Here is a 25,582-nt window from a genome sequence, read left to right as displayed (position 1 = left end):
TCTGAGGCAACGGTGACAAAGCAAGAGGAAAGGTGGTACTAAACGCCTGGCGGAAAGGAAGGGAAAAATCAGAGAAGTTAAATAAAAAACTCCCCTTAGAGGAACAACTGAGGATCTCGTAGGTCTTAACCAGCTTCGATTTTTACGCAAAGGCGTCGCATTTGGGCTCCCAGACTGGAGTTCGATTTCCAATAGCCTTTTCTTTTCGACAGTACTCTACCACTCGAGGATGAAAAGTTCCACGAATCGAATCATAATCATCGTTGTTGAATCGAGGCCACGAATGGTAATTACGATCTCCGGCGTTTAATAAATAAATTCGAATATAATTTTAAGCCTGGGAAGTGGCTAAAGGAGACAAAAATCGATGGAATAAAGTAATTTTGTTCGAGGAAATTCTTTTTTCATTATTTTTTTTATTCCCCCCACTCTCTTTTACTTCAGGTGTAACGCAGCCTTTCCAAGGGTCATTTGATAAATATTAACGATGTGCCATTCGATTCATCTTACATTTGTTTCAGATTGCAGAAATGATTTATAATTTGTAGAAACTGTTAAATTTTTGCTAGTGTCAATAATTTCTTACAGTCTCTCTGGAGATTCGATATTTGAGTTGGCAGCGTTATCAAATTGCCTAGCTGGAATTTTGAGTTAAATTGAGCGTAGTTTTCCTCTCCTAGTTTCAAAAGTTTTAACTCTTCAATTAATTGTGGATTTTCGAAACAGTAAAATTCTGTAAGTATGAAAATTTTAATATTCTGTTATGGAATACATTTGACTTTAGAGAATGGGTTTGATTCTTACTTCTCTTTCTAATAACTTTTACATTTTCATTTCGCTTCATAATTCAAGAATGAAACATTCTACGAAAAAGATTATAATTATCATTGTTGAGTCGAGAACACGGTTATTTTATTAATCATACAGTCGTTTAACACTGATTTTCAACGTTCCAACATCTTTTCACTGAAAGACATTGCATTTGCTTTCCATTTGACATTATTTCCTAGATTTGTTCTTTTCAGCAAATCTCTTGCACTTGAGGAAGAAAATTTACACGAATCGCCTTTTTATCACCACTGTTGAATGGAAATTAATAATTAAATTATTTTTTGTTTTATAAATAACTATTTTTAAAAATTCACATCTGTTTCAGAAAATAAAATTTACATTTGGTTTTGAGATAATCTGACATTCATAGAAATCATTCATTTCTTTGTAGACGAATTCAATAAGACATTCGGAAAATTACATTATTAGTATGGTATAAATGTTTCTAATCATCTAAAAGGAATTTTGAATTTAATAGAATGATTTAATGCCATATCCCATTTTAATTGAAACATTTAATGTCATATGCTTATTTCAAAATCTGAAATCAATTTCAAGTATCCAAAGTACATCTTTTGATTTCTTTGGAAACGCTTTGTGCAGTTGTAAGAATTTTAAGTCACATTGGGTTATCGAAACTTAACCTCAATTATTATTTGCCACAAATAGAATCTAAATTACATTTTGTGTTCAATATTTATCGCACACAGAATAGCTTACAGAATCTTAGTATGGAATATGACGTAATTTATGAGCACAGGTTTATAACTAATTATCGCTTTTATTTTATAACCAGCAAATGTTTTATCCTTTCTGAGATATTTATCAAATATCAATGCAATAAGACTCAAAAGTTTAGACAAATAAAGAATTTACATGGGGTTAAAAAAACATTTATCCAACTTTTCTAAACTTGCTTCAGTATAATGTATAATGTGTATATAATATTTAAAGTATCTAAAACTCAATTGTATGTATTGTAAGTTGCTATTTGGTATTAAAACATAATTAACACTGTCTTAAAAGTTCCAACAAAAAATAAATTAAAACAAAATAAACTAAAATTTGTAACTTATAATGGAAATTTAATGCTGGTTGTCTTCACAATGAAGCGTGTTATCGAATACTGGAGTGCGCATACGTGTCAAATTCTTTGATCTACTGTTCCTAATGAACTTTGCGCTTCACGAACAAACACTTGTTTAGTTCTCTTTCGTTTTTGGATTATCCGATCATCGCGTTTCTTTACGATGCGAAGTCCGATACGTCTACATTTCGCTTCCTACTTGTTTTCATTAGCTAAAACTTGACAAACAAATTTCTTTAATATGATTCATGATTGCTGAACGTTTTTCAGTGAGCTTATCATTTGCTTTGAATCCCCATGTTTTAATAACTTCCTCTGCCTGAATTTTCTTCGTTGTTAACTTCTTAACTATGAAAAATTACTGCATTGAAAACTGAATTACTTGAAATCTGTTATGTCATTTTTTAATTTACATAATGACATGCAATTTGCATAAAAGTGTAATCGTATCTCACCTTTTGCAACTAACTCATTTTTGTTTTCATACAAAATTTCACTTTTAAAACTGATCAATTTTTTGTTTTCATACAAATTTTCATTTTTAAAACTGATAACTATTCTTTAAACAATTTTTTTTTGTGATGAAACTATTGAAAAAAAGATTTAATTCTATTAATTTTTGAAATTATAGTTAAATGACATAATTGTCTAAGCTTTTGCATCATACTGTATGATACTTTTATAGGAATCATAAACATGATTTTGATTAGTTATTATTCAATTGTCTACTTATTGTTTCCTAAATATTAATATTTTTCATTCAAATAATTATTCAGGAAATCTTACAAATTACATATAAAGAATTCTTATATTGGGTGTGAAAAGTTTTAAAATGAGGCATTAACTACAAGGCAACAAATTTTTATCGCTTGCTGCGAATATTATGCATGTATTTCCAATTAATGATAAGAGCTAAAGAAGCTTGTATTCTAACGTTTGCTTAAATGAGCAGTGAATAATTCATCATGCAATGCATTCAATTTTCTCTAAAATATTTCTTAACTATTATTTATTTACTCCAGTTCCAGGAATTTTGGAAGCTTTATTAATGAAAATTTCTTTATTTAGAAACTAAAAGGCATATAGTAAAATTGTTTTCCATCTGCAATGGATACTGTTTTCAGTTATTGACTTGAATTCTAATGGTTGCTTAAATGAATCGCGAATTGTAAATCGTGCAAAATATGAAAAGAATAATTCCTCATTCTATTTCGAGACATTTCGATAGTCAGAAGAGCAACGAAGCGTCCGAGATTTAATCCGTAAATTTACTGCACGAGTTACGTAATTAATGATGCTATAAATTTAGATTCATTCACTTAGTTAGAAAATGCGTGTAGTAATGGCTACTTTAAAGCAGCAGAAGGGCATAACTTTGATGAATTAAATAGTTTTCCAATTATAAAACGAGATTTTCAGTAGTTGCCCATGCTACCAGAACAAGGTTATCTAGAAAATCTGAAAATACTTCGTGACATATCATTAGTTAAAACATTATAGAGACTGTGGAAATAACTAGGAAGAAATTCAGAATTTGTATGAAAATAATCCCTTAATTGCCTGATTCTTGTATTTAAGATATAAAATGCGGACAGAGAAGGGAGAAGTCTTATATATATACTATGCAAATCATACACATGACTTTTATTTTAGCACAAGATTCAAGCTGAAAAAGATATTTTCTCCCCTTGAGAATTTTCAATTGTTGATCAGACAATACGCTCGAGATTACATCTAAATACTTCTACAACGAATAGAGCTATATTATGATAATGTACTATAACTGTATAACACAATTTATTTAATCAAAATATATTCACGTAGCCTTCGAAACTGTGTGGTTTCAGCATTGCAGATTGCAAGAGATTTAAACAAACGCAAAATATTTCGTCTTTTATTTATTTTAATTCATAGTAAGTGACAAGGCTTTAGTTAACTGATGTCATTTTCCACTTTTGGATGTCATGAATTATGGTTTATACGTATGGATAATATAATGATTAATTTAATTTCGTCTGGAGACAAATTACAATTGATTTAATTTTTTTTCCTTCCTGCTTAAAGGCTTTCTAAAATAGAAGCATAGTTAACGTATATCTGCGATGTAATACAAGATGTTGAGCAAAATTGCTTCGATTAATTTAATATTTATGCAAAACCTGACGTAATATTACAATATTTTTTCACTTTTTGAACCAGAATCTTTAAGAAATATAATTAAACAACCGAACAGATTGGAATAAATAGTGAGGTAACTAATTCTTTTTTTATTTTTAATAATTTCTATCAAATTTTGTCAGATTGGCTAATTTAGGAGTTAAAAAAAAGCAGATTATTTTGAAACATAAATACAAGGAAGAAATTTCAGCTACAAAAATTTTAATTAAATATTTATCAATTAAACCACATTTTAATAGATAATAATCGTTCAGTAGTTAATAAAAATAATCATTCGATTTTTTTTTTGTTCATTTTACTGTTGACACAAAATATCATTCAATTTCCAGTTCTTTTCATGAATTTTCTGGTAGGCACATTTAAAATATGTCGAGGTCAAACAACCTCTCCCTAATGAAGTTTAGAAATAGTGGCAGGTACGCCAGGCTTAAATTGTCCTCGTTATCTGGCAATTGTCCAAAATTATTTCTCTAAAATGTCCCAAGGGGTTTCAAAACTAGAAGTTAGTCGAATTAATTGAAGGAAAAATTTCTGATACCTAAGTTTAGTATATTCCATTGAATAAACTGTACGTCTATTTATTTTGAAAATTTAAATTTTATTCATGGCAAAAAAAGGTCGATTCGTAGGTAATTTTTTCTGGCAATCCAGTGTAAAATAATAGTTTTCTAAAATGTTGTGATCATTTATTAATTGAAGCGTTTAATACTGATGGGCTCGATCATATAAGCAACGAAAAGCGACTTTAATGAGCGATGGTTAGTTAGTCAGAAGATTCCTCTTGGTTAAGCATGAAAATTGTACCAAATCATCTGCGACGAAAAAAAAAATCAAAATTATTACCGTCATAAGAGTGAAGAACTCAATGGTCTACGCATGGTCTATTCAACACATTTTTTAGCCATTTTCGTTTTTTAGCATTGAAGGAAAGTTAAAGTTTAAAACGAAATAGAAAGAAATTAAGTGTTTTGCTTAGAATGTCACGCTCGTCTTGTTGTACCTTCATTAGGAGTTTTTGGCACTAATTACTAGCACGAGCATAACGCGAGAAAAAGTTTCCTTTAATGAAAATCCGTATAAAGAAAAATACTTTTAACTGTAATGGAGCTAAAAAGTCAAGAGGATTTTTTTTTTCGTTTCTTGAATTTTTTTTCCCTGAGAGAAAGTTCTTTTTAACAAGGGAACGTCGTTATCGAAGGCTTTCCATCGATAGTAATTCTGTCATTAACGGGTGTAATATAATTTAATTTTCAGCCACTTTTTCCGTAGTGTGAACAATCAGTAATCCGTGAGCCAATGTTTGCTGATGGGGTTTTATAAGATTATCGCTTCTTCTCCTAAAGCTTCGAATAGATTATGCCTATAAATTATTTTTCGAACCGTGTTGTTTGTTAAACAAATTAGAAAACATTTCGAGAGAAACGAACAGAAAGAAAGATTTACATTTCTGCTCCTTTCTTGTAAAAAAAGAAAAGCCAAGGATTTGTAAAAATGGACAAGGAAGGAAAGAAATATTATGTGTAAGATGTATAAATTTAATAAAAAATTGTTTTTATTCTACAGTGAAATCACAAACTGATTGAATTGTAAATTCATATTAACTTTTAAAATAAAAAAAAAAACAGTCAGCGGCTCAAGATTTTAAACCCCGAAGCCAGTTATGCAATAAATCTTGTCTCTCATTTCCTAATTTAAGTAAAAGATAAGGAAATTAAAAAAAAAAAAAAAAACTGATCCAGGGAAAAATAGTTGGACGAATAGTGATAAATCTAAAACAAAAAAAAATCCTTTTAAATTCATCTTCAATAACTACTTTGAGTTAAAAGAATTATTTGAAAAATGTTATTAAAAAATAAGTATCTTAGAAAAATTTAATAAAGAATGTCTAAGAAAACTGATTCATTAATATTTTGTAAAACTGATGCATTAACGCTTATGTGCTATAAAATATCATTTAATACTTTATAATGAAAGAAAGTGGGTAAAATCCAATAAAAGTTGTAATCTTCTTATAGACTCCATTTCTAAAAATTTTCAAATAATCCTTGAAATTAACTTTTTTTTTAAAGAAGAATGAACAACAATGTTAAAGGGAATTTTGCAACCTATTTGAAAAAGCAAATTTTATTACATTACTTATAAAGTCGCATGAATTTTATAAATCAATTTGTACCGTATCGTCAAAGATTGCCTGGGGGAATTTTATTTTTTGTTCATGATCCCATTTTTTGAAAATGGATTGCTTTCAAATACATGGATCAAAAATAATATTAAAAGCTATATTTCGACATCCACACAGAGCACGAAAAAATAAAAGAAAAGATATTTCTTCCGATGAATTTTGCTTAAGGCAGATATTATTTAGGTTAGTAGGGAAATATAGGTGCAATTCGAGGGGATTTCCTTTTTCGAATTTAGTTACTATATCCAAATGATACATGTGTTTTTTCTGAAAAATTATTTTCCATGTCATTTTTTATTTCCATGAATTCTAGATAAAATATAAAATCATGTATTTTTTTTATCTTTATTTATAACAAAAATGAATGTGAGTTTGTGAGTGTGTTGGCGTTCTACAGGATATACCGTTAAACTTAAATGAATCAAACTTGGAGCATGTATATTTTCGATAGTGGGAATCGGCATCTTGGAGCTGTTTTTATTAAATTTTAATTAAAATTTAAGCAAATTTTTGGCGTTTTTCAACAATAAGTTGAGAAAACATTACAGTACTATATAACTTTTATATCATTTTGAAATTAATAAATCTTTTCAATGATATCGCTTTTCTTGCCGCATAAATATTTTTACTACACTTAATCAATTTTTCAAAAATATTTTAAGCCTATTTCCCAACAAAAATCGGAAGAATTCTGAATGTATTTTAAAAGAATCACAAACAATAATACACATATAAAAACCTGACAATTCTGGAAAATGACCAAAGCTGTCGATAAAATTCTCTATTGCTAATATTTCTTCTTTTTTTGTTTTACAATACGAATTTCTATCTGTTCTTAGCCCAAACCATTATTGACAAGGTAGATTTCATGAAATCAAGCGATATATTTACTTAATCTCTGAAGAGTGAATAAAAGATTTAAAATCGTATTTAAAATACTACACACACCAAGATAAAAGGGAAGATATTCGATTTTAATTATAATTATTATTAATTAATTAATTATCTAAAGTAGAAAAGAGATTCCATCTTTAAAGTGTATTAATTTTTTATAAATTTTTGGTGGAGATGAAAAAACAAATGAAGTGCATTGTAAAATGAGTAGAGCGGCGTAAGTCTAAATTACGTATCTATCAAAATTTGAAATTAAAAATATCTTTCTGAAGAAGCCATACAGACTAAGTTATATAAGAAATTTAATTAAAAATTAAAGCTATCATTAAACCTGGCGAACCAGCTGGTCGCCAAAGGCAGCTAGTGCACAAATAAAACTGAAATGTGGGGGTGAGAGAGATTAAATAACTAAACAACAAGAAATCAAGTAATTTTTATAAGCCGCGTTTAAATAGTGTGTCCAAAGGCCTCAATGTCAGACATGTCGAAATGTAAACAAGATATGATACTATTTTATATACTTATCGACAGTCATATTTCTGAAGTGCTTTTAGACAAAGAGTTTGCAGATATATCTGATATACTTACAACTCGCCATAAGAATGGAGCAGGTTTGCTTATCCAGCGGGTAAAACTTCAGATCCATCGGACAGGACAAAACTAATGATATTCTGAAAATTCAATAAACAGTGAATGAGTTCACTATGTTATAATTTTTAATTAAAAAAATATTGCAAGAATTATTATTTATAACCATTGATCATAACTTTACTATAAACAGTTTAATACATTAATTAACTATCAAACAACGGCATTTAAATAGAATGATTTCGGCGATGCGTCTATGTATTGATACATTTGGTGATTGCTTTTATTATGTAATGAACAATTCTTGTTACCTTCGCTTAAAGATATAACAGGAATATAATACTTTTATAAAAAGTATTGATTTGGTTTAGATAATATTTCTTACTATTTCTGAAAAAATATTCAGGTTGGACAACTTTATAAATCTTAATAGAAAAACTCAGTTAAATTTTATGAGAAAAGGTGAAATTGAATGTTAATTATAAGAACTATTCAGTAAAAGATTACAAATAGTATAATCGATAAGAGGGGAAAAGTTTCTTTTTTTTTTAATTTGAAGAATACAGTCGTTTTACTAAGTTCCAAAAAATTTACACTTCTAATTGCAATTTATTTGGCTCTCCAAGGAATTTTATAGAATAACGAAATGTTTACGCATCGATCAATAGCATGAGGAAATGAATTCATTTTCACTCACCGGATACTGTATAATACATCTCCGTTTGGGTGTATCCGAAGGAGGACGTTGGGCATAATTATGTTGTGAAAATGACCCTCTTTTTCGTTGGAGAAAAACAAATCTGGTTTCCAGATCTTCTCAGGGTCTGTCAAAGTCAGGTAACGTACTTGACCACCCAAGTCATCAAATTGCAATCTTTCATCTCGCCACTGCTCACGAAAGGTCAGCTGTACGCTGTATTCCTGTGGAAAAAAAATCCCAAATGTGTATATATTTCTAAAAATACATATTTAAACAAAATCATCTCCCAACTTTGTATAAATGTTTTGGTAAACACTCCACAATATATATATATATATATATATATATATATATATATATATATATATATATATATATATATATATATATATATATATATATATATATATATATATATATATATATATATGTAATATTATTTGTTGTGAAGCATGATGCAGTTTGAAGACAGTGAAGATACTTTACTTTTTGTGACGTCGTTTTATTTCATTTTGAAGAAGCAAGCATATGTACAAGCGACGAGCACACAGAACGACACAGAAAGGAATGAGAAAAAAGCTCTTGGACATTTTATCCCTGGTCTTATATAACCTATGATTTTGATAGGGAAAATTTTTCTTTACAGTGCTAACGTATTATGAGATTTCGATAGGGATTTTCATTACACGGGTGGACAAGGTAGGGGAAACACAGGGAGATTTTAAAAAAGAATTTGTTTGATCAGCGGTATGTTATCTCTTCACGCGTAGTGTGGGAAAGTTAGATTTTAGCTGATTCAACAATTTAAAAAAGCTTCTCTTGAATTAATTAAGTAGAGACAGTGGAATTGTATCACGAAATAAGAGAATATTTTAGAATGAAGTTACTATGGGCTAAATTAAGATGAAGTTATTGTGAAAATTAATTAAATTGAAATTAAAGTTAAAATATCATTACATATATATATATATATATATATATATATATATATACTTGGAAATTACTTGACTCTTATTCTTATCAGTGCATGGGAATTCCAGCAATTCAAATTTTACCTTTTAGATAAAAATACATCACAAAGGTATATTTTATAAATTCTGATGCATTCATGTTGAAAAAAAAGTTATTTTCGCTTTGATTTCTTAGTGACATTTTATTTAGTTGGAATATCTTTATTAAATATAACTTTGTATCATACCATAAAATCATTGATATAACCTATGCGAAATGTTACATTGCACTTATACAGTGTGAAACCTTTAAAAAAGACTCTCCGCATGTTATTTTATAAGAATAACCTACATTACAGTAAAAGATTTGAATCCCCATTTTTATATCTGAGTGGCTGCTGGATGGATGAAAGAGAATTCCACTTTTTTTTAAAGTAAGGAATTACAATAAGGATAAAATGCAATCATTTTGCCCTTATAATATTATAAGGACAAATTATAAAATAGAGTATAGTCACAAAACAAACTTAAAAAGGGTACAGAAAGCTAAACTATAATAATAAAAAAAATGGCAAAAAATTAAAATATTTTTAAAAAAAGAATAAAATGGGAAAGTTTTGAGTTGCTGGAATTATATGCTAGTTCAAAAGTATTCATCTTCAACGACTTTCCTCTAGAAGAAGAATGTGGACGAACTGCATAGGCTGTCAATTCCTTTAAATTCATCTCAAACAAGCTTTATGAAATTTTAACTCATCGACTTAAAAATTTCCTAAAAATCTTTACGTTCTGTTAGTAATATTTTAGTCATATGACTAGTAGTAATATCCCATATTCAACTAGTTAAATCACTATAGTACATTGAGTTAACTGTCTAATTCTCAAGCATCATAATCGATTCCATTTACAGTAATAGCGTACCTATTAAGTCGTTTAAAATGCGTATAAATTTAACAAGAAGCATTTTAAACTTGTTGGACATAATTAAATAGATTAAATATTGCCTTGAGAATATTAAACTTATTGCATTTAATTCTACTCGTAAAGAAAGGCAATTACTTGCAGAACTAATCCTGTTAATTAAAATGTATTTATCCTAACAGTGCATCGGTTTCCGATAGATGAGCGTGACGTTCTCATTAAGGAAAATGTTTTAAGTATACTTGCAAAGTTTAAATTAACTTTATTGTATTTACCACTCGGGACAAAAATATAAAAGAAGACATCCAATTTATCGAGGTACCGGAGATGTAAAAATAAATCATACACCGAAAGGAAGAAAAACAGTTAATTAATAAGGCTTTTGTTCAGTATTACAATGAAAGGATAAAAGCGGTAGTTCTTTCTGTATAAAGCTCTCTGTTTATTTTTTTTAATTAAATCAGCTGTTTATATCGATGATTATGTAACAGCACTAGCAGCAAAACACTTGTGGCAAAATCACTTGATAGATGTGAAAAGTTCTAAAGCTAATGGGAAAATATTCATTGTTAAAAGTCAACATCAATGAAAAGCAAGAATTATTAAATTTTTGAAGTAAAATAATGGATTTTAAGTTTCAAAAACCTAGATCTTCAATTAGAATTACACAGAACTCTTGACACATACTTGAATGTTGAAATTAATTAATCAGTTGTCTCTTAACGAGGATGTTGTTTTGAATTGTTCTCCACGAACATTTCAAAAGGCATTTGATAGTAGTTGGAGCACAAATATGTATAGATCTTTTTTGCATAAACTTTACTAAAATGTCAACTAGGAGGTTCAAACTCAGTAAAAGAATGAAGATAATTGTTGTAGTACACTCAATTGTGCTTGACTGAGATAGAATTTCTAATGAAATAATATACTACTAAACATAACAATCGATGAGTAAGCTTTATAATTAATTTGTCTTTAACAATATCTTCGTTATTTTGTTTTGTATTTCAATAAACATAATATTTTATCAATGCAAGGGTAATTAATTTATTTTAGCATGAAAAGAAAATAATTTATATTTTAAGTCCGATTTTTATTAAATACAAATGCATAACGTATATTTTTCATTTGAAAAGAAGTTAATTCGCAATAAATTTATACGGAGGAAATAAATAATAGCATTATACTATTAAAAATATAATCTTAATAAAAATAAATTTTCATATTTCTTTACTTCATAAATAAATAAATTGAAGTAACAAATGCAAACTTAATTCAATTAATATACCTGCTGGTTGTTTAAATTCATTAAAACGAAAATAACATGCTCAGAAATGTTTGGGGATAGATTGTGCTTTTAATAAAAATTTTAATGTTTTGTCAAATGAGTACTTTTAATGGCGAATTTTAAAGATGATGAAATTTTAATGGTGCTTTTGTCAAATGAATACTTTTTTCCTGCAAATTGTTTTTCCTTCAGTTAAAAATTTATCTCTGTACATGCTTTTACTTAAAACATTTCATTCATATTTTTGTCTTGAAAATGATACCGCTATTAAATATTCTTTTTCATTAATTGCAAATTAAGAAATTTTCTTATAATTACATTTCAATTTTTATTTCCTTACATATTTGCAGTACTTAAATAGACTAAAAGATTCATTTTCTGCGTTTAAGTCTTTAAGGAGAAAAATAGACTGAAATAGTATAATTTGGCAAACAAATTTCAAATGAACAAATTGTAGAAGATAAGTATTAAATTTTGAAATTAAATGCAAGTTACTGTAAGTTTAAGACTTCAAAGCAGTCAGACTGATTTTGAAACTCGACATATCGTTTATCAATTCATTTAAGAAAGAAAGCTTTTCCATCTAGAACATGAACTGAAGGAAATATCACTCTATAAATTATGACCTTTTGACCGGAAAGCAAGATTTCATGCTTCTATGTGGCTGCGTTTCACGGTTGAAAACTTATGAACAGCAGCATTTGCAACGCCCTATTTTTCTCGCAAGTTCTCTTTCAAATTCAAACGAATGAAATAAAAGAAGAGGCAATGGGTGTCTCAATTTATCGTATATATTCCAAAATTCATTGAGTGTAATTTTCAGCTGTCAGCTTTGGTATTATGTGCATAATCTGAACTGTCCTCCATGAAAGAGGAATTGAAATTGACGCAAATATAGAGCATGAAAGAAATACTGAAAAGATATACGACTGAATGGTTCGAAATCTTTTTAATAATCATCATTCTCAATTATGTTCCTTTAACGTGCTAGAAACTGATTTCAGTATCAGAATAATTACGATTAAGAGAAAGTATATCTTTAAATTACTAATTTTTTACATTACCTGCAACAGATTCTTATAAAGTGATCCGGTTTATTTCAGAAAGATTCATTTAAACAACTGAAATAGATTGAAAGCTATCAAATAATTTAGAAAACATTTATTAATACTTTCTGCAATTTTGTGCACAACTGGTATTTTCCATACAACGAAAAATAATTTTGGTTTCAAGAATTCTAGAAAAATGACTTCCTCTCATTATGAAAGATTTCAAAGTTATATCAAATAATGAAAAAAATCCTCCTATTTCTTTCATAATTTAAGATATTTTTAAGATCAATTTAACTATTTTCTAAAAAAATAATGAAAAGATAGTATTCTTACATATTAAAATTACTAATATGTAATTCTTTATTCAAATAAACTATGGTATAGATTTTTATTTCTTGTTTAATATTCACAATTATTCATAGAAATGAATTTAAGCTACAACTTTGCACATTTAACAAAAACAAATTATTTACCTTATTCACCTGAAGTTTTATTCTTTTTATCGATCCTTTTTATTTCATTACCAGTGAAAGTTTAAAATTTTTAATGAATTTGAAGTATAATTTTATGAGCAAATGCTACCGAATAGAATCGATTCATCTGCCTTCATATTCAAACGACAGAAAAAACATATACCCGTTAACTACATACTGGCTTACGCCGTGCTCTGACTTCACGTTGTTTTACCAGTTGCAAGGCAAGCAACGGATTCAAAAATTAAATCGAAGCAGATTCTTTGAACATATATCATAGGAATAAATACTGATTTCTTGAATTTTACCCTCATTTATTATTATTTGAAGAACTTATTATATTCGAAGTATAATCATAGTGAAATGGCAGTCTATTTAGTGAATTAATTATTTGAGATAAGACATAATTTGATATACAATACAGATGATTCAGAGAATTTAAAAATCCAATTTATTTCCTGAAGTGCCTCAAAAATCAATCACTTTTGGTGGCTTACGAACAGTAACAAAGCAGTCACTTATTATTTGTTTATTTTAATCCTGTTATTGCATTCTCCCCAAAAGCTTTTATCATACGTATGTAACTTGATTAATTTATGCTGATAAATTGATTTTCACCAACATACAACAATCAAATTATTCTATAAAAAAGTATACAGTTTAGCGGGAATCTCTTTAGTGGATTGATCACTCAAAGTGCATTACAAGATTACATATAAATACATCGACCGATGATTAGAAATTGCTTGTAAATTTGACATATTTTATGAAAATCTTATCAACATTTATTGAATCTAATGGATTTACAATTAATGGTACTGTAATTACTCATTTCTTTCATTAAGTTGTTGTTTAGTTTTCATTAATCTTGTTATTTATTTTTCGTGAAAGCTTAATATTTTGACAGTTAATGTATTTATGTTACATATGTACATATACTGGTAAACGTAGATATGTAGGTATTTTTAGCACATTTGTTGCAAATCATGTTTCATTTCTATAATGTAAATGGAAGATTTCGGAAATGAGATTATAATAAGTATGTTTATTAAATCAATCAATTAAGATATGCGAATAGTTTTCTTTTAAATCATTAGTGAACGGAATCTAAAAATACTAATTTTTAAACGGAGATTTTTGTGGTTATACAGAAAAGCACTTTTATTCCTGTTCATGACTGAAGAAATTGAAAATAATTTTCTACTTCGCCACTAGCATTGACATTTTAAAACGATCTTTCCAAATTGATTACATCTGTGAATTTCTGTAGCCTTTCGAATGACTGTTATTTTGCCCCATTAATAATAAATCTAATCATCACTTTTAGACAATGCTACGATACAGTAGAGTAGACCTATCTACTGGTTGATAAGAGAGTAGGCAGATTAATTCAGATGAGGTAAAAGTTCTAATGATTTAATAATATGGGCTGGTATGATTTAGTGATATGAACTACAGCATTATTCAAGCAGCTCGTAAGGAAGGGATTAAATAAGGCTACTTAAAATTGTGAACTGAAAATTTCGTCTAATGTAATAATCAAAACAAGCATGGCAACATTCAAGGAAAAAGAAAAGATGAAATTTCAGTAATTTCTTGTTAAAATACTAAAATAATTATTTAAGTATGGCTGTGAGTTCGAACCCCGCCGGCCGAAGACTCTTTGTGGGTATGGTGGCTGGCGCACGTATAAATATGTAGTGATCATAAAGTCATCCATGTCGAGAGTAATACCACTGGGGGTACTGGTTCAGAGGTGATCGTTCTCTGGTTCAGGTCTAAATTACGATCTGTGGATGAGTGAATGAAATGCATGAATGAAGTCCGCCCCATAAAAAGGGCTGCGATGCGTGAGTGTGTGTGTGCCATCTTCATTTGAGCTAGAAGTCAGACTTCTGCCCTCGAGTACTCAAGGGTCTTTACCCTCAGAAGCTACTGCGAAAAAACTTAGCTTAAAATAGTCACGCGACAACAACAACATTTCTTAAAATGTCACTCCATTATTAAGTTGTTCGGGTAAAAACCTCTATCCCATGAAACTTATAGTCAAATTAAACCTTAAATGATTAATTTGTGTCTTTTTAAATAAATTTCGACAGACACTTTTGCGTTAAAGGTATAAATGAATTTTCTGTCTCATGCGATTAAATTCTTTTCAACAATAGTTGCGAGTGTTTTGATTATAGCGTATTTATACAGAGAATATATTGAAATATTTGAAATAGGAAAAACTTGATAAGGAAAGGCTGAATTTGATTTATTATATTACCTCCCACGTGTCCTATAAATTATTTTTAAACTAAGAATCAGACTTAAAATTATTAGAAGTATCTCTGTATGGAAGTTACAAACATACAAAAAATACTAACAAATATTGTAGAAAAGTTTTCGATAGATCTGGTTCTAAATAAAAAAATAAATAAATTAAATACAATTAAAAAAAATTCTAAAAGTTTTAATGAATCAAAAAATTATAATTAAATAAAAATATTGTTTCCCATTTATATATTTACTACGAATACGTTTGATTAAAAAATAATTTCTCTAGTTCATTTATTCCAAGTAATAATTATTATTTAAGTAATTATCCGAGATAAAATTGCTATTTGCATTACTTTTTCTTAAAGGCAAAATTTTTTGACATGAATAAAAATAATGAACAACATCTAAAGGTTTCTGTGAAATTTTTACAGCTACTTTTAGTTAAAAATGCTAATTTTGCAATAAAAAATAAATAAACAATCAGTTTATGAAAGAAAACCTCTCACACACTTAAGAAAACGTCCTTAAGAAGAAAATAAATATATGCTGAAAAATCGATTGTCAGATTTCCTTTTAAGTTACTTGACACTTTGATTGATCATAAAATCTAAACAGAGTAGGCTTTGAAATTTTTGTATATTTCATTCATTGATCGTGTTCACTGTCAACTCTTTGTTCTGTATAGATTTTCCTACATTACCAAGCCTTTATTTTTCATTAAAAAATTGTTTCGTTATTTCTATTATTATAGAAATTAATGCTTTGGAAAATAAATAATGCGAATCAACAACTGTTAAGCATTCTTCTTCAGATATAGGTTTAGACTTAAGTTCTTTAAATTTAGATTTATTTTATTTAAGATAATTCCAATTTCCCAAAAAATTAATTAAAAACGTATCTAGAATAATATTGTTTCGTTTATTTATTATTTATATAGTTATCATAGAATGTTTTATTAATAAATTTAATTTATTGAACAAACTTATATTTTACTGAAAAATATTTCAAATATGCGTAAACGTCTATGTTTATATTTTAGCATAACAAACATATTTCTAAGACTTAGGGCTTATTTTTAAGGAAAATAAACATCTGGAGATGTTTGCATCTTAAAAATATTTACTAATTTCATTTTTTTTTTCTAAAACGGAAGATTTATTTTGTAATTTAAGAATTATACTTAGTTAATTCAACAATATTTGTTTAAAGAAGCTAATATTTTTGCAAAGATTTAAATTACATAAATAAATTATTTTGTAAAGCAGATTTACAGTTTAGAAAATTACAAGTGAGTCAATTTACAGTAGTGAATCTTCCAATCTCGTTTGATATTTTACTTTTTCTGAATAAAATAGCAGATTATTTTTAATCAGTTTATAATTATCGCAAAGATAGCAAATATTTTTGGTGAATCTTTATAAGGATAAATCCTTATATTTATCTTACCATTTCAATATTTATTTCCTCGAATTTTTCCAGTGCTTTCCATTTAATATATTTAAAGTGTTGACTGTTTAAGGTTAACATTTTTTTGAATTATATACAATAAAAATAGTTTCAATAAAAATTTTATTCACAATAAAGGGAAATTCACTATTCTAATATTGGGATTCATATTTAAGACATTACTGTTGAAAACATTGACTAAACTAATTCAATTTTTCTAATGGTAATTTTTTTGAAGAGAAAATATTTGGCTCTGCCACTTTCGAAAGTGACCTAAATAACAATGGTTGAAGATGCTGCTGATGTAAAAAATCTAGTTTGCATTTTTTAAGTATTTTGTTCTCTATTCCAGAGCCCCATTATCTTTTTTTTTATATTTGCAGTACTTCTAAGATATGTATTATTAAGATAAGACGTGTGCGAGTCTTCAAAATTTAATATGTAAATTAATCAATGAAAAAAAATGTATTCATTCTATTTCTATTCTCATCATTTATATTTATATTTCAGTTGGTTTCAATGAAATAGTTTCTTGAAAAATTTCATTAACGTTTAGTTCATTCATAAATTCCTTAAATAAAAGTCCTTTACCTTTTTTTCCTTCGAATTTCTCTTAAAGGCTTACCCATTACTAGTTTTTTTTCGCCTTTTGAATGGATTATTTATCTTTTGCAATTAATTATTAACTTGATTCATTCTACAAGAATTCTCAAACTAAAGTAACTTTTCTGAATCATTTTTGAAAAGTGCATTGAATTTTGAATTATTTATTGAAATAATCCCTCTTTATCTAAATATATATATATATTATAAAAATGTATTCGGGTAATTATTCATTATTTAACTATATATTATTTTCGGCATATTTTGTAATTAGCTGAAATTTCGATTTATTTCAGATAATTTGGTACTTGTCTTGGGACACCTTTCTTTTTGGGTTTTAACAGAAAAAAGAAATGCATTTTGATTAAAAAAATATTTTGAATTATTTGAACAAGTTTTGATTGAAAGTAATTTTGACATACATAACTAAACTATGGAAAATCTCTGATCCAAGTAAATAAATGATTTTAAAATTTTGGTTTCTGATTTTGTACAAAGCATTATTTAATGTATCTGAATGCTTAATAAAACTATTTTTATAGCTTTAACGATACTCCAATTAAAATTCAAGAAAAATATTATGCATAGATGCTAATTGTCTTTCGTGAATCTCTGCTTATTTTACAAATCTATTTTGGAGAGTTAGCTCTTCTTAATAAAAACGAGGAAATAAATACATAATCGATTAAACATTTCGATAGGCTACTAAAAGAATTTCCTATAAAATAAGGATAGGACATTTGGGTAAAATGTGATTTCATAAAATTCATAGAATCTATTTATAAAGAAATAGACAGATCCTTTGATATTAATAGACTTAGTTTGTTTTTATTAATTTTGACGTTCAGTTTCGAAGCAAACAAGGGCTATTTTGGAATGGATTTCGTAGTTTTGATGCGTAGACTTATGATGAAGACGACACTCCATCCTGCATCATCTCGTCAAGTTTCCGCATCAAGTCAGCAGGGTGATGTTTGTTTATGTGCTCTAACGTCCTTGTGATCTGTTGACAGTTAAAATTTCAAAGACTTTTCCAAAATTTTCTTTCTGTAGCTTTAAAATGGGGCGATGATTTGATAAAAGAAATCAAATGAATCATCATATTATATATTAATACATTAATCGTTAAATTAATTTCTTTACTTTCTTCAAATTATCAAACGGGAATATGAATTCATCTCGATTCGAATATCTTTTTTAATCTGCAACAAGTAACAACATGTGTTATAAATCCAGTTGAAATTTATAACATACGTTCATCTGAATCCATATTTCATCAAAACTATGCCCTTAAGCTTCTTGTCATTATCAGTATATTTCCTCCTCTTTTCCTCAGAAGCCAGACACTCGCTACTCTGGTAATGCATGTGCGAACCTGCCCTACAAAAATCCCTTTCCCTAATTAAGACTTCATTAACCTTGAGCACCCTTTTCACGCATCTTAAAATTAAATATCCATAACACCACGCCAATTTTAATTACGACACTTTAGGATATCCCCCTTTTGCTCTCCCCCTCTCCACCAGGGAACTCTTTCCCTCAGAAGGGAAAGAGGGGAATGTGATGTAGATGTAGGATAATCTAGGAATAATGAAGGATAGTGACTGAAGCGAGTTGCTAATTCGTCAAGATTAAGCTGTATGATTTTGTCAGATTGCACTGACACTCCCCAACCGCTCAAAGATTGAGTTCTTTGCCTGCTTCCATTTCCAACTGCTTCGTGCTAAGCTCTTGTGTCAACTGATTTATACAGAAGGCGTTTGTGAAGTCACGATAAATGAGAACTGTATTACAATGGAGGAATAGGTACGGCGCTGTGGGGAAAGATCTGGAAATAGGTGGTTGCCTTCGGTTCAGGAATTGGTACGAAGTTTGTGAAAGGGCATTTGTTTCGCAAAAGGCTTAAGGTTAACCTTAACAAGTGCAACTACAGCATTCTTTTAGTCGGTTAGGATTAAAATTAAATGGTTTGTTACGGAGAAATGTGGCACAACTTAAGGTATTAAAGGACGAGTTATCGAATGAAAAGAACACGTATATAATAAGGATGCTGTGAGAATGGTACATTAGAAATTCTTTTGAGTTTTGATGTTGGTGAAAGCGATTCTAGGGTAAAAACCATACAATATTTTGAATAACCAAATATTCGTAGATCTTTTATATGATTTTGGTTCAAGATTTTCTAGATAAATTCAAGTTGTCATGGCCCTAATGAGAAAATGACAAATTAAATAAAAGTATATAATTGTTAGTTGAGTACTCATATAGTTTACTTATAAAGTTTAGAAATCGTATTAAACGTAATTAAGTAGCATATACAATTTACACTTTTAAATTTTAATTTGAAATTAAGTTCTTTTGTTGATGATGAAAGCATACAACTTTGCATTTAGCCGAACAGAATTAGGACATTTTGGATAACAGAAGTCGTCCAGTTGCAAATAAGAATATTTTTCCGAAAAAATATTGTATCCAATGAAAAATTGAATATAAAGATTGAGCTATTTTATGATGATATAATATTAAAATGTTTGTTTTTTAAAATATTTTGTTTTTTAACAGTAAGTAGAAAATATGTTGTGACAATTTAACTTGTTCCTAACCACAAATCGGTACACTCAGTAAAAAGAATTCTGCCTTTAATATGTGAATATTTTTTCAATAACTAGAGTAAACTTATTTTCGTTTTAGTATATTTAATATAAAAATTTTTAAAAATTGTTATGTAACTTGAAAATCTGAAAATTACGAACTGCATTGTAAATAGTATGCTAAAAATATTTTGCTGCACAGAAATAAATAAAATAAGTTTAATAGATGGATAATTTTTGTAAATATAGTGGCAAAAAATCATAGAAATACAATGAAAAGAAATTCGCCTAAATTTTTAAAAATATATGCCGAAATTTAAAAACAACATTTTTAAGAAAAAAAAAAAGTTATATTTGTATCGTAGAGGAGTCGTTTTTTATGATTGTAAAAGCTAATATATGAAATTTCGCTTTCACAAACTTATATATTTATACATCTCGGTTGTCTCCGATTTTATGAAGTTAAAATTTTTAAAAAAAATCAGTTTTTAGAAAAGTATAAAACATTTAAGTTTCCTTAATGGAACGCATCTAAATTTGACCTTAAATTTCACACCCAAAAATCAAAAATTTCAAAACAAATAAGTTTCGTATACAATTTAATAAGTTCAGCAGAATTTTAAAACTGAATGACAACTCTCTTTAATGTAAAGATTGCATTTTTAATGCAAAATACCTAAAATAAAATTTTAAAAGAAGGAGGGTTAGTTCATATACCATTGAAATTTTTTTGAAGGTTGATAATGCATGCAAATTGTGGATTCATATATAAATGATAACAAAGATAAACTAAAAGACTTCTAAAATCAATTAAGATATAAAAGTTCTCAAAAATAAGAAATAAAAATGAAAAAAAATCAAAATATACATAAAAGGACAAATAAAATAAAAGGCTGAATACCTCATGAAAATAACAATCCAGAAGAATCAAAACAGTGGTAAATAAGAAAACCAATAAAAGATATAAACGGAAGTATTGAAGTATTTTATATAAAGTATTTGTATAAACCTATAAAAGGAAGCCTATAAAAAGTACATTGTAAATAATTGTGTGCTTATTATAACGGTGAAGAAAACCGATCATCCATTAGAGAAAAATTATTAATAAATAAATAATGCTAAAAGATTAAAGATGAAAAAAACTGATTAAAATATTTAGGTACATGCAGAGAAATAGAATACCAAAAAAATATTATTTCAATTTCTTTTTTAATTCTTAACTCCTAAATCTTTCCTGATATCTGCTATTTAAAGTTGTAGCTAACTTAAATAAAATAAGCTCCTAGAAGTTAAAAAAAAATCTTAATTAATTAGCCGCTTGAAGCATAATATTTTCTTTCAAAAATGAAATTTTGACATCTAACTGATGGAAAGAAATTTATCGATATAAGTTATAGAATAAGCTTTTTAAAAATTTCTTTTAAAACTTCATAATAAGATTAGGAAAATTTAAATTAAACATGAATTCTATGAATTCACAATTTATACTTAGTTATTTTTTAATTCACCGACACACATAGAGCAGAAAAATATTTAGAAATTTCTAAACATATCGAGAAGTTTTAACTTGCGAAAAGAGAGTTATGAATTTCTTTCCTAAGAGCCACCTTATGATAGGAAACTTTTTTAAAGAGTAAGACGTCAGTCTTTATGTGTTATTAATTTTCAGATGGCGTTGTTTTTAAAAATGGGAACCTGCGAAAATCTCTATAGTTATAAATCAGCCAATGAAGGCAGCTTCATTTTTTAAATTCCCTCCGATGTTGTAACTAAAATCTTGAGTTATCGGAGTGCCTTAATTGAACGTCACATTTTCTGCTCAGTTGAATTAATGTGAAGGCCCTCGGATCTTTTCCCGCGAAAGGAAATTGCAATTTATCAATAATTTATTTTTGTCAAGTGAGGCTTGAAGTTTCAATAAAAGGTAATCCAAGTACACAAGGGAGCTCGTGTTTATGGGAGACACACACATAACAGCTGAATGGTGTTTTCCGTTCTGATTTACGACAGTGGGGGCTCTCGCCTACGAACTAGAGAATGGCTTTTTGGTATATGATAGACTAAAATGAAAAAGTGCTGAGAATTAGTTTATGTCATGAAGGATCGCTTTTTTCTCTCTCCTCTCCTCTTCTTATTCCTTAGCGAACTTTTTTATTAAAAAAAAAAAGGTTTTACAAGAATGTTAATGATGTTTAGAATTAGATTGAAGGAATTTAGAGTCACTCTAAATTCTTTACTTTTAAATAGATACAATTAAATTAAAAAATCGTAAAAGATGATGATTGTTTCTTCCAGTTAGATACTTATAGAGTATATAATGATGCTTTAATTAGCGTAAGTCTCAATTCATTATCAGTCTTAATGTTTCAACTAAGTGCTTTTTTAACCTACTTATTTCAATCATTCGTTAATTGTGTTAAACTGTTTAATGACCCTTCATTTATGAAGTATTGAATGAAACTTGAAGCACATTTACAATTAATTGTTATTCAACTAATGTGAGGGACACAAATATGTTCCAGATTTTTCATAAGTAATATAAAAGAGAAAAATTAAAGGTAGCTTTATATTGGTAATATAGAGTTGTGAGGTGAAAATTATTACCTTTATTACCTTTACGCTTATTATCTTTCATTTGAGAACATTTCATTAATTACTCTTTTGATTTGAGGGGATTTCTTAGATTGCATTTTAAATGCTCTAGGATTATTGGACTTTTCAGTCAATAAGAAATTAATATTTAATAAATTTAGAATTTTTATCTTTTTCTCACTCTGTTTGTCCTAGAACTGGCGCTTTTACTATGAGTGGCATAGCGAGGGATGAATATGAGGGTTAGAGATATTCCTGGAGACAGTCAATGAGGACACCATAAGATAATGTTTTTCATATATTTCACGCTTTTAAAGAAGAAAGCAGACGAAAAAGAAACGGGGAGACGAGGAAATAGTTTTATGCCCCTAGCGCCATTTACACTCAGTACGCCACTATTTTCTATACATGCAAGTGTTTTCATAGTGAGCATTTTAAAGTTTAAGCCAGGTTCCCTTTTAACAGATATATATTCTATAGTTAGGTTTTAATTTTCAGGAAAATTTATATTCTTTCCAAAATTCTTTCATCACATTCTTATCATACGATAATCTTTCCTACATGTGTTGCGGTGACGTATTCCAAGCCACTTTTTCCCCTTTTCCAGCCTTTCAATGATGACTACTAAAATTTCATCACCTTCATCCAACTGAAAGGCCTTTTCACGCAAAATAACAGATGCATAAAGTTTGCTCTAGTAACTCTTGTTAAATACACATTCTTCAATCCGTTCTTTATTCTTTTATCAATCACCAATGATTATGCGGCCAACACCATTCCCTCCCCTTTTTTAATTTCCTTATTTTTAATTAAAAAGGCTATGCAATTAGATTCAAGCTTAATACCAGATTTGTTTAATTTTATGGAATTGTCTCTATAGCTGTAAGAGACGTCATTAATGAGCAGATGGGTCATTTTTAGCATGCTGTACACTTTCGAGTTGGCACTGGTTAATAAATGCAAAATAAATATAAATATTCTTACCATTCTGACATCATCGATTTCGCTAATACTTCTTATATAAATATTAACTTTAACCAGGGCAGGGCCATCTGAAATGAAAAATAAAGAAGAGAGATTAGTATTGCTTTGTGCAATCATATATGAAAAGATGTCTACTATTTCATAAGTGCAAAAAACCGAGTCAATATATTTTTAAATTGTTGCAGAAATTAATGCAATTATGTCCGAAAAATAATGACATGCATAAAATATCTCTGTTTAATTCTTAAATTCATGCAAGCTATTTTCATGAATGCAGCTTACTCTCTTAAGCACTAAAATAATATTTTCAACTGATATAAATACTTTGCTACATGATTAACAGTATAATATATTATCAATAAAGAAAACTTCACTGTTATAAGGTTCTTAAAATATTCTACTAAATATGTTGTTTAACTTAAGCCTACTGCTAAGTTAAATTTTTATAAAGTTTCATAGTCTTTAATTTTATAAGAAATTCCTTTTCCTTTAAAATATTATAATGTGGTGGAATGTAGATTATTATATGTGCAGGAAGCAACAAGACGTATGTTTTCAGAAATATTTCTTTTAATAATAGCACTCACACTAAACAAACACAAACACAAAGACAAGACAAGATAAGACATTCAGATTAACAGTATAACAGTACAGCGCGCAGCTTAACAATACAGCATATAATCTCATTTTTATTACCATCGCAATGCACTATGAGATGGCCTAATCAGGCATCGCCATCTAGTATCCAAAATAGAAGATAAGAGTAATGCAAATGCTACAATAAAAAATAAATGATTCTACATCATATATTAAAGTCTCATAAATTCAACATATTGTAATAAAACTTTTATATACTCAGTTATAAAAGTGTCATTTATTTTATAAAGATAAACTAGAGTCTTTATAAATAATTTATGTATTATTATTCCACAAGGTTTCACATAACATATCGCTTTTCTAACAAGCCATTTGCATGGCACGCGTGTGATCCTAGGCAATTATGAAACCTTTAAATATGTCATAGGTAATCGCGAGCCATTTTGTATGACACAAGAATATATTTCAGAGTAAATAAAAATTCCCTATTAATAAAGAGTTTTCCAGAAATTTTATGTAAATAAAAATTCCCTATTAATAAAGAGTTTCCCAGAAATTTTATATATACTTTTTTAGTATGTAAACATTTATGATGTTATGAGCCAAAATATTTGTTTGTTTCCAAAAATAGGCTAATAATACTTTTCACAGCCTTCTTTGCTTCCAAACATATGCTTCAGACAAATAAAGTTTTGCTAAACTTCATTGCACCAGCTGACATGAAAAAAATAAAATATTATTTTCACCAAACGCAACATGCATAGACATTCTCATCGCTTAATTTATTATCAAAATTATTTAGAATATCAGTTTGAATTTCATTAAAATAATAGAAAATTTTATGTTTAATGATAATTTTTCAAAAAATTCATCTTGAATAATCTAATATACTGTCTTGTATGGAATATCTTGTACAACTTAGTTAATATACTATTTAGTGTTTATCCTGCTTAAATTCTATTATTTCTAGATTACAAATTTGACATTTATAAAAGTTTTAGCACTATTGAATAGCTGACTAATTACTTTTCAAGTAAAGTGTTTTTTTTTTAACTTTTTTTCCCCCTACGAATCGAAGTTTTTTTTTTTTTTTTTTTTTTTTTTTTAAGCATGAAAACGAAAGTTTATAAAATTCGAAAAGACTCTAAACAAAGTGCAAAAAAGTTTCTGAAACCTCTCGAAAACATTTTTAATTTTTTTCAGAGAATATTAAGGTTGATAAATGAATCTTTTTCTTCGTAAAAATTCGGAAAGATCTGTGAAAGGATATTTTTTTTCTTGACAGCTTCCAGCTCTCATTTGTCACTGTCAAATGAGGACGGAGATTGTAAATCGGTCATTCTTCGATAGATGGCAGCATGCA

General features: G+C 28.0%; 1 protein-coding gene across 3 annotated transcripts in view; it reads right to left on the bottom strand.

The window, feature by feature from the left end:
- Positions 1 to 25,582, bottom strand: part of LOC129958965 (glutamate-gated chloride channel-like) — a 362,731-nt gene that overhangs the window by 10,852 nt on the left and 326,297 nt on the right. For all 3 annotated transcript variants that reach the window (XM_056071721.1, XM_056071723.1, XM_056071722.1), the window contains exons 6-8: positions 23,623 to 23,690; positions 8,458 to 8,681; positions 7,761 to 7,843 (exon numbers count right to left, since the gene is read on the bottom strand). In XM_056071721.1, the coding sequence (XP_055927696.1) occupies positions 7,761 to 7,843; positions 8,458 to 8,681; positions 23,623 to 23,690 (375 nt within the window). The remainder of the gene's footprint in view (positions 1 to 7,760; positions 7,844 to 8,457; positions 8,682 to 23,622; positions 23,691 to 25,582) is intronic.

Source organism: Argiope bruennichi, chromosome X1 (assembly GCF_947563725.1).
Source record: "Argiope bruennichi chromosome X1, qqArgBrue1.1, whole genome shotgun sequence".
Taxonomy (NCBI): domain Eukaryota; kingdom Metazoa; phylum Arthropoda; class Arachnida; order Araneae; family Araneidae; genus Argiope; species Argiope bruennichi.
The sequence above is the reverse complement of the archived record's forward strand: the minus strand, read 5'-3'. Positions and strand labels throughout refer to the sequence as shown.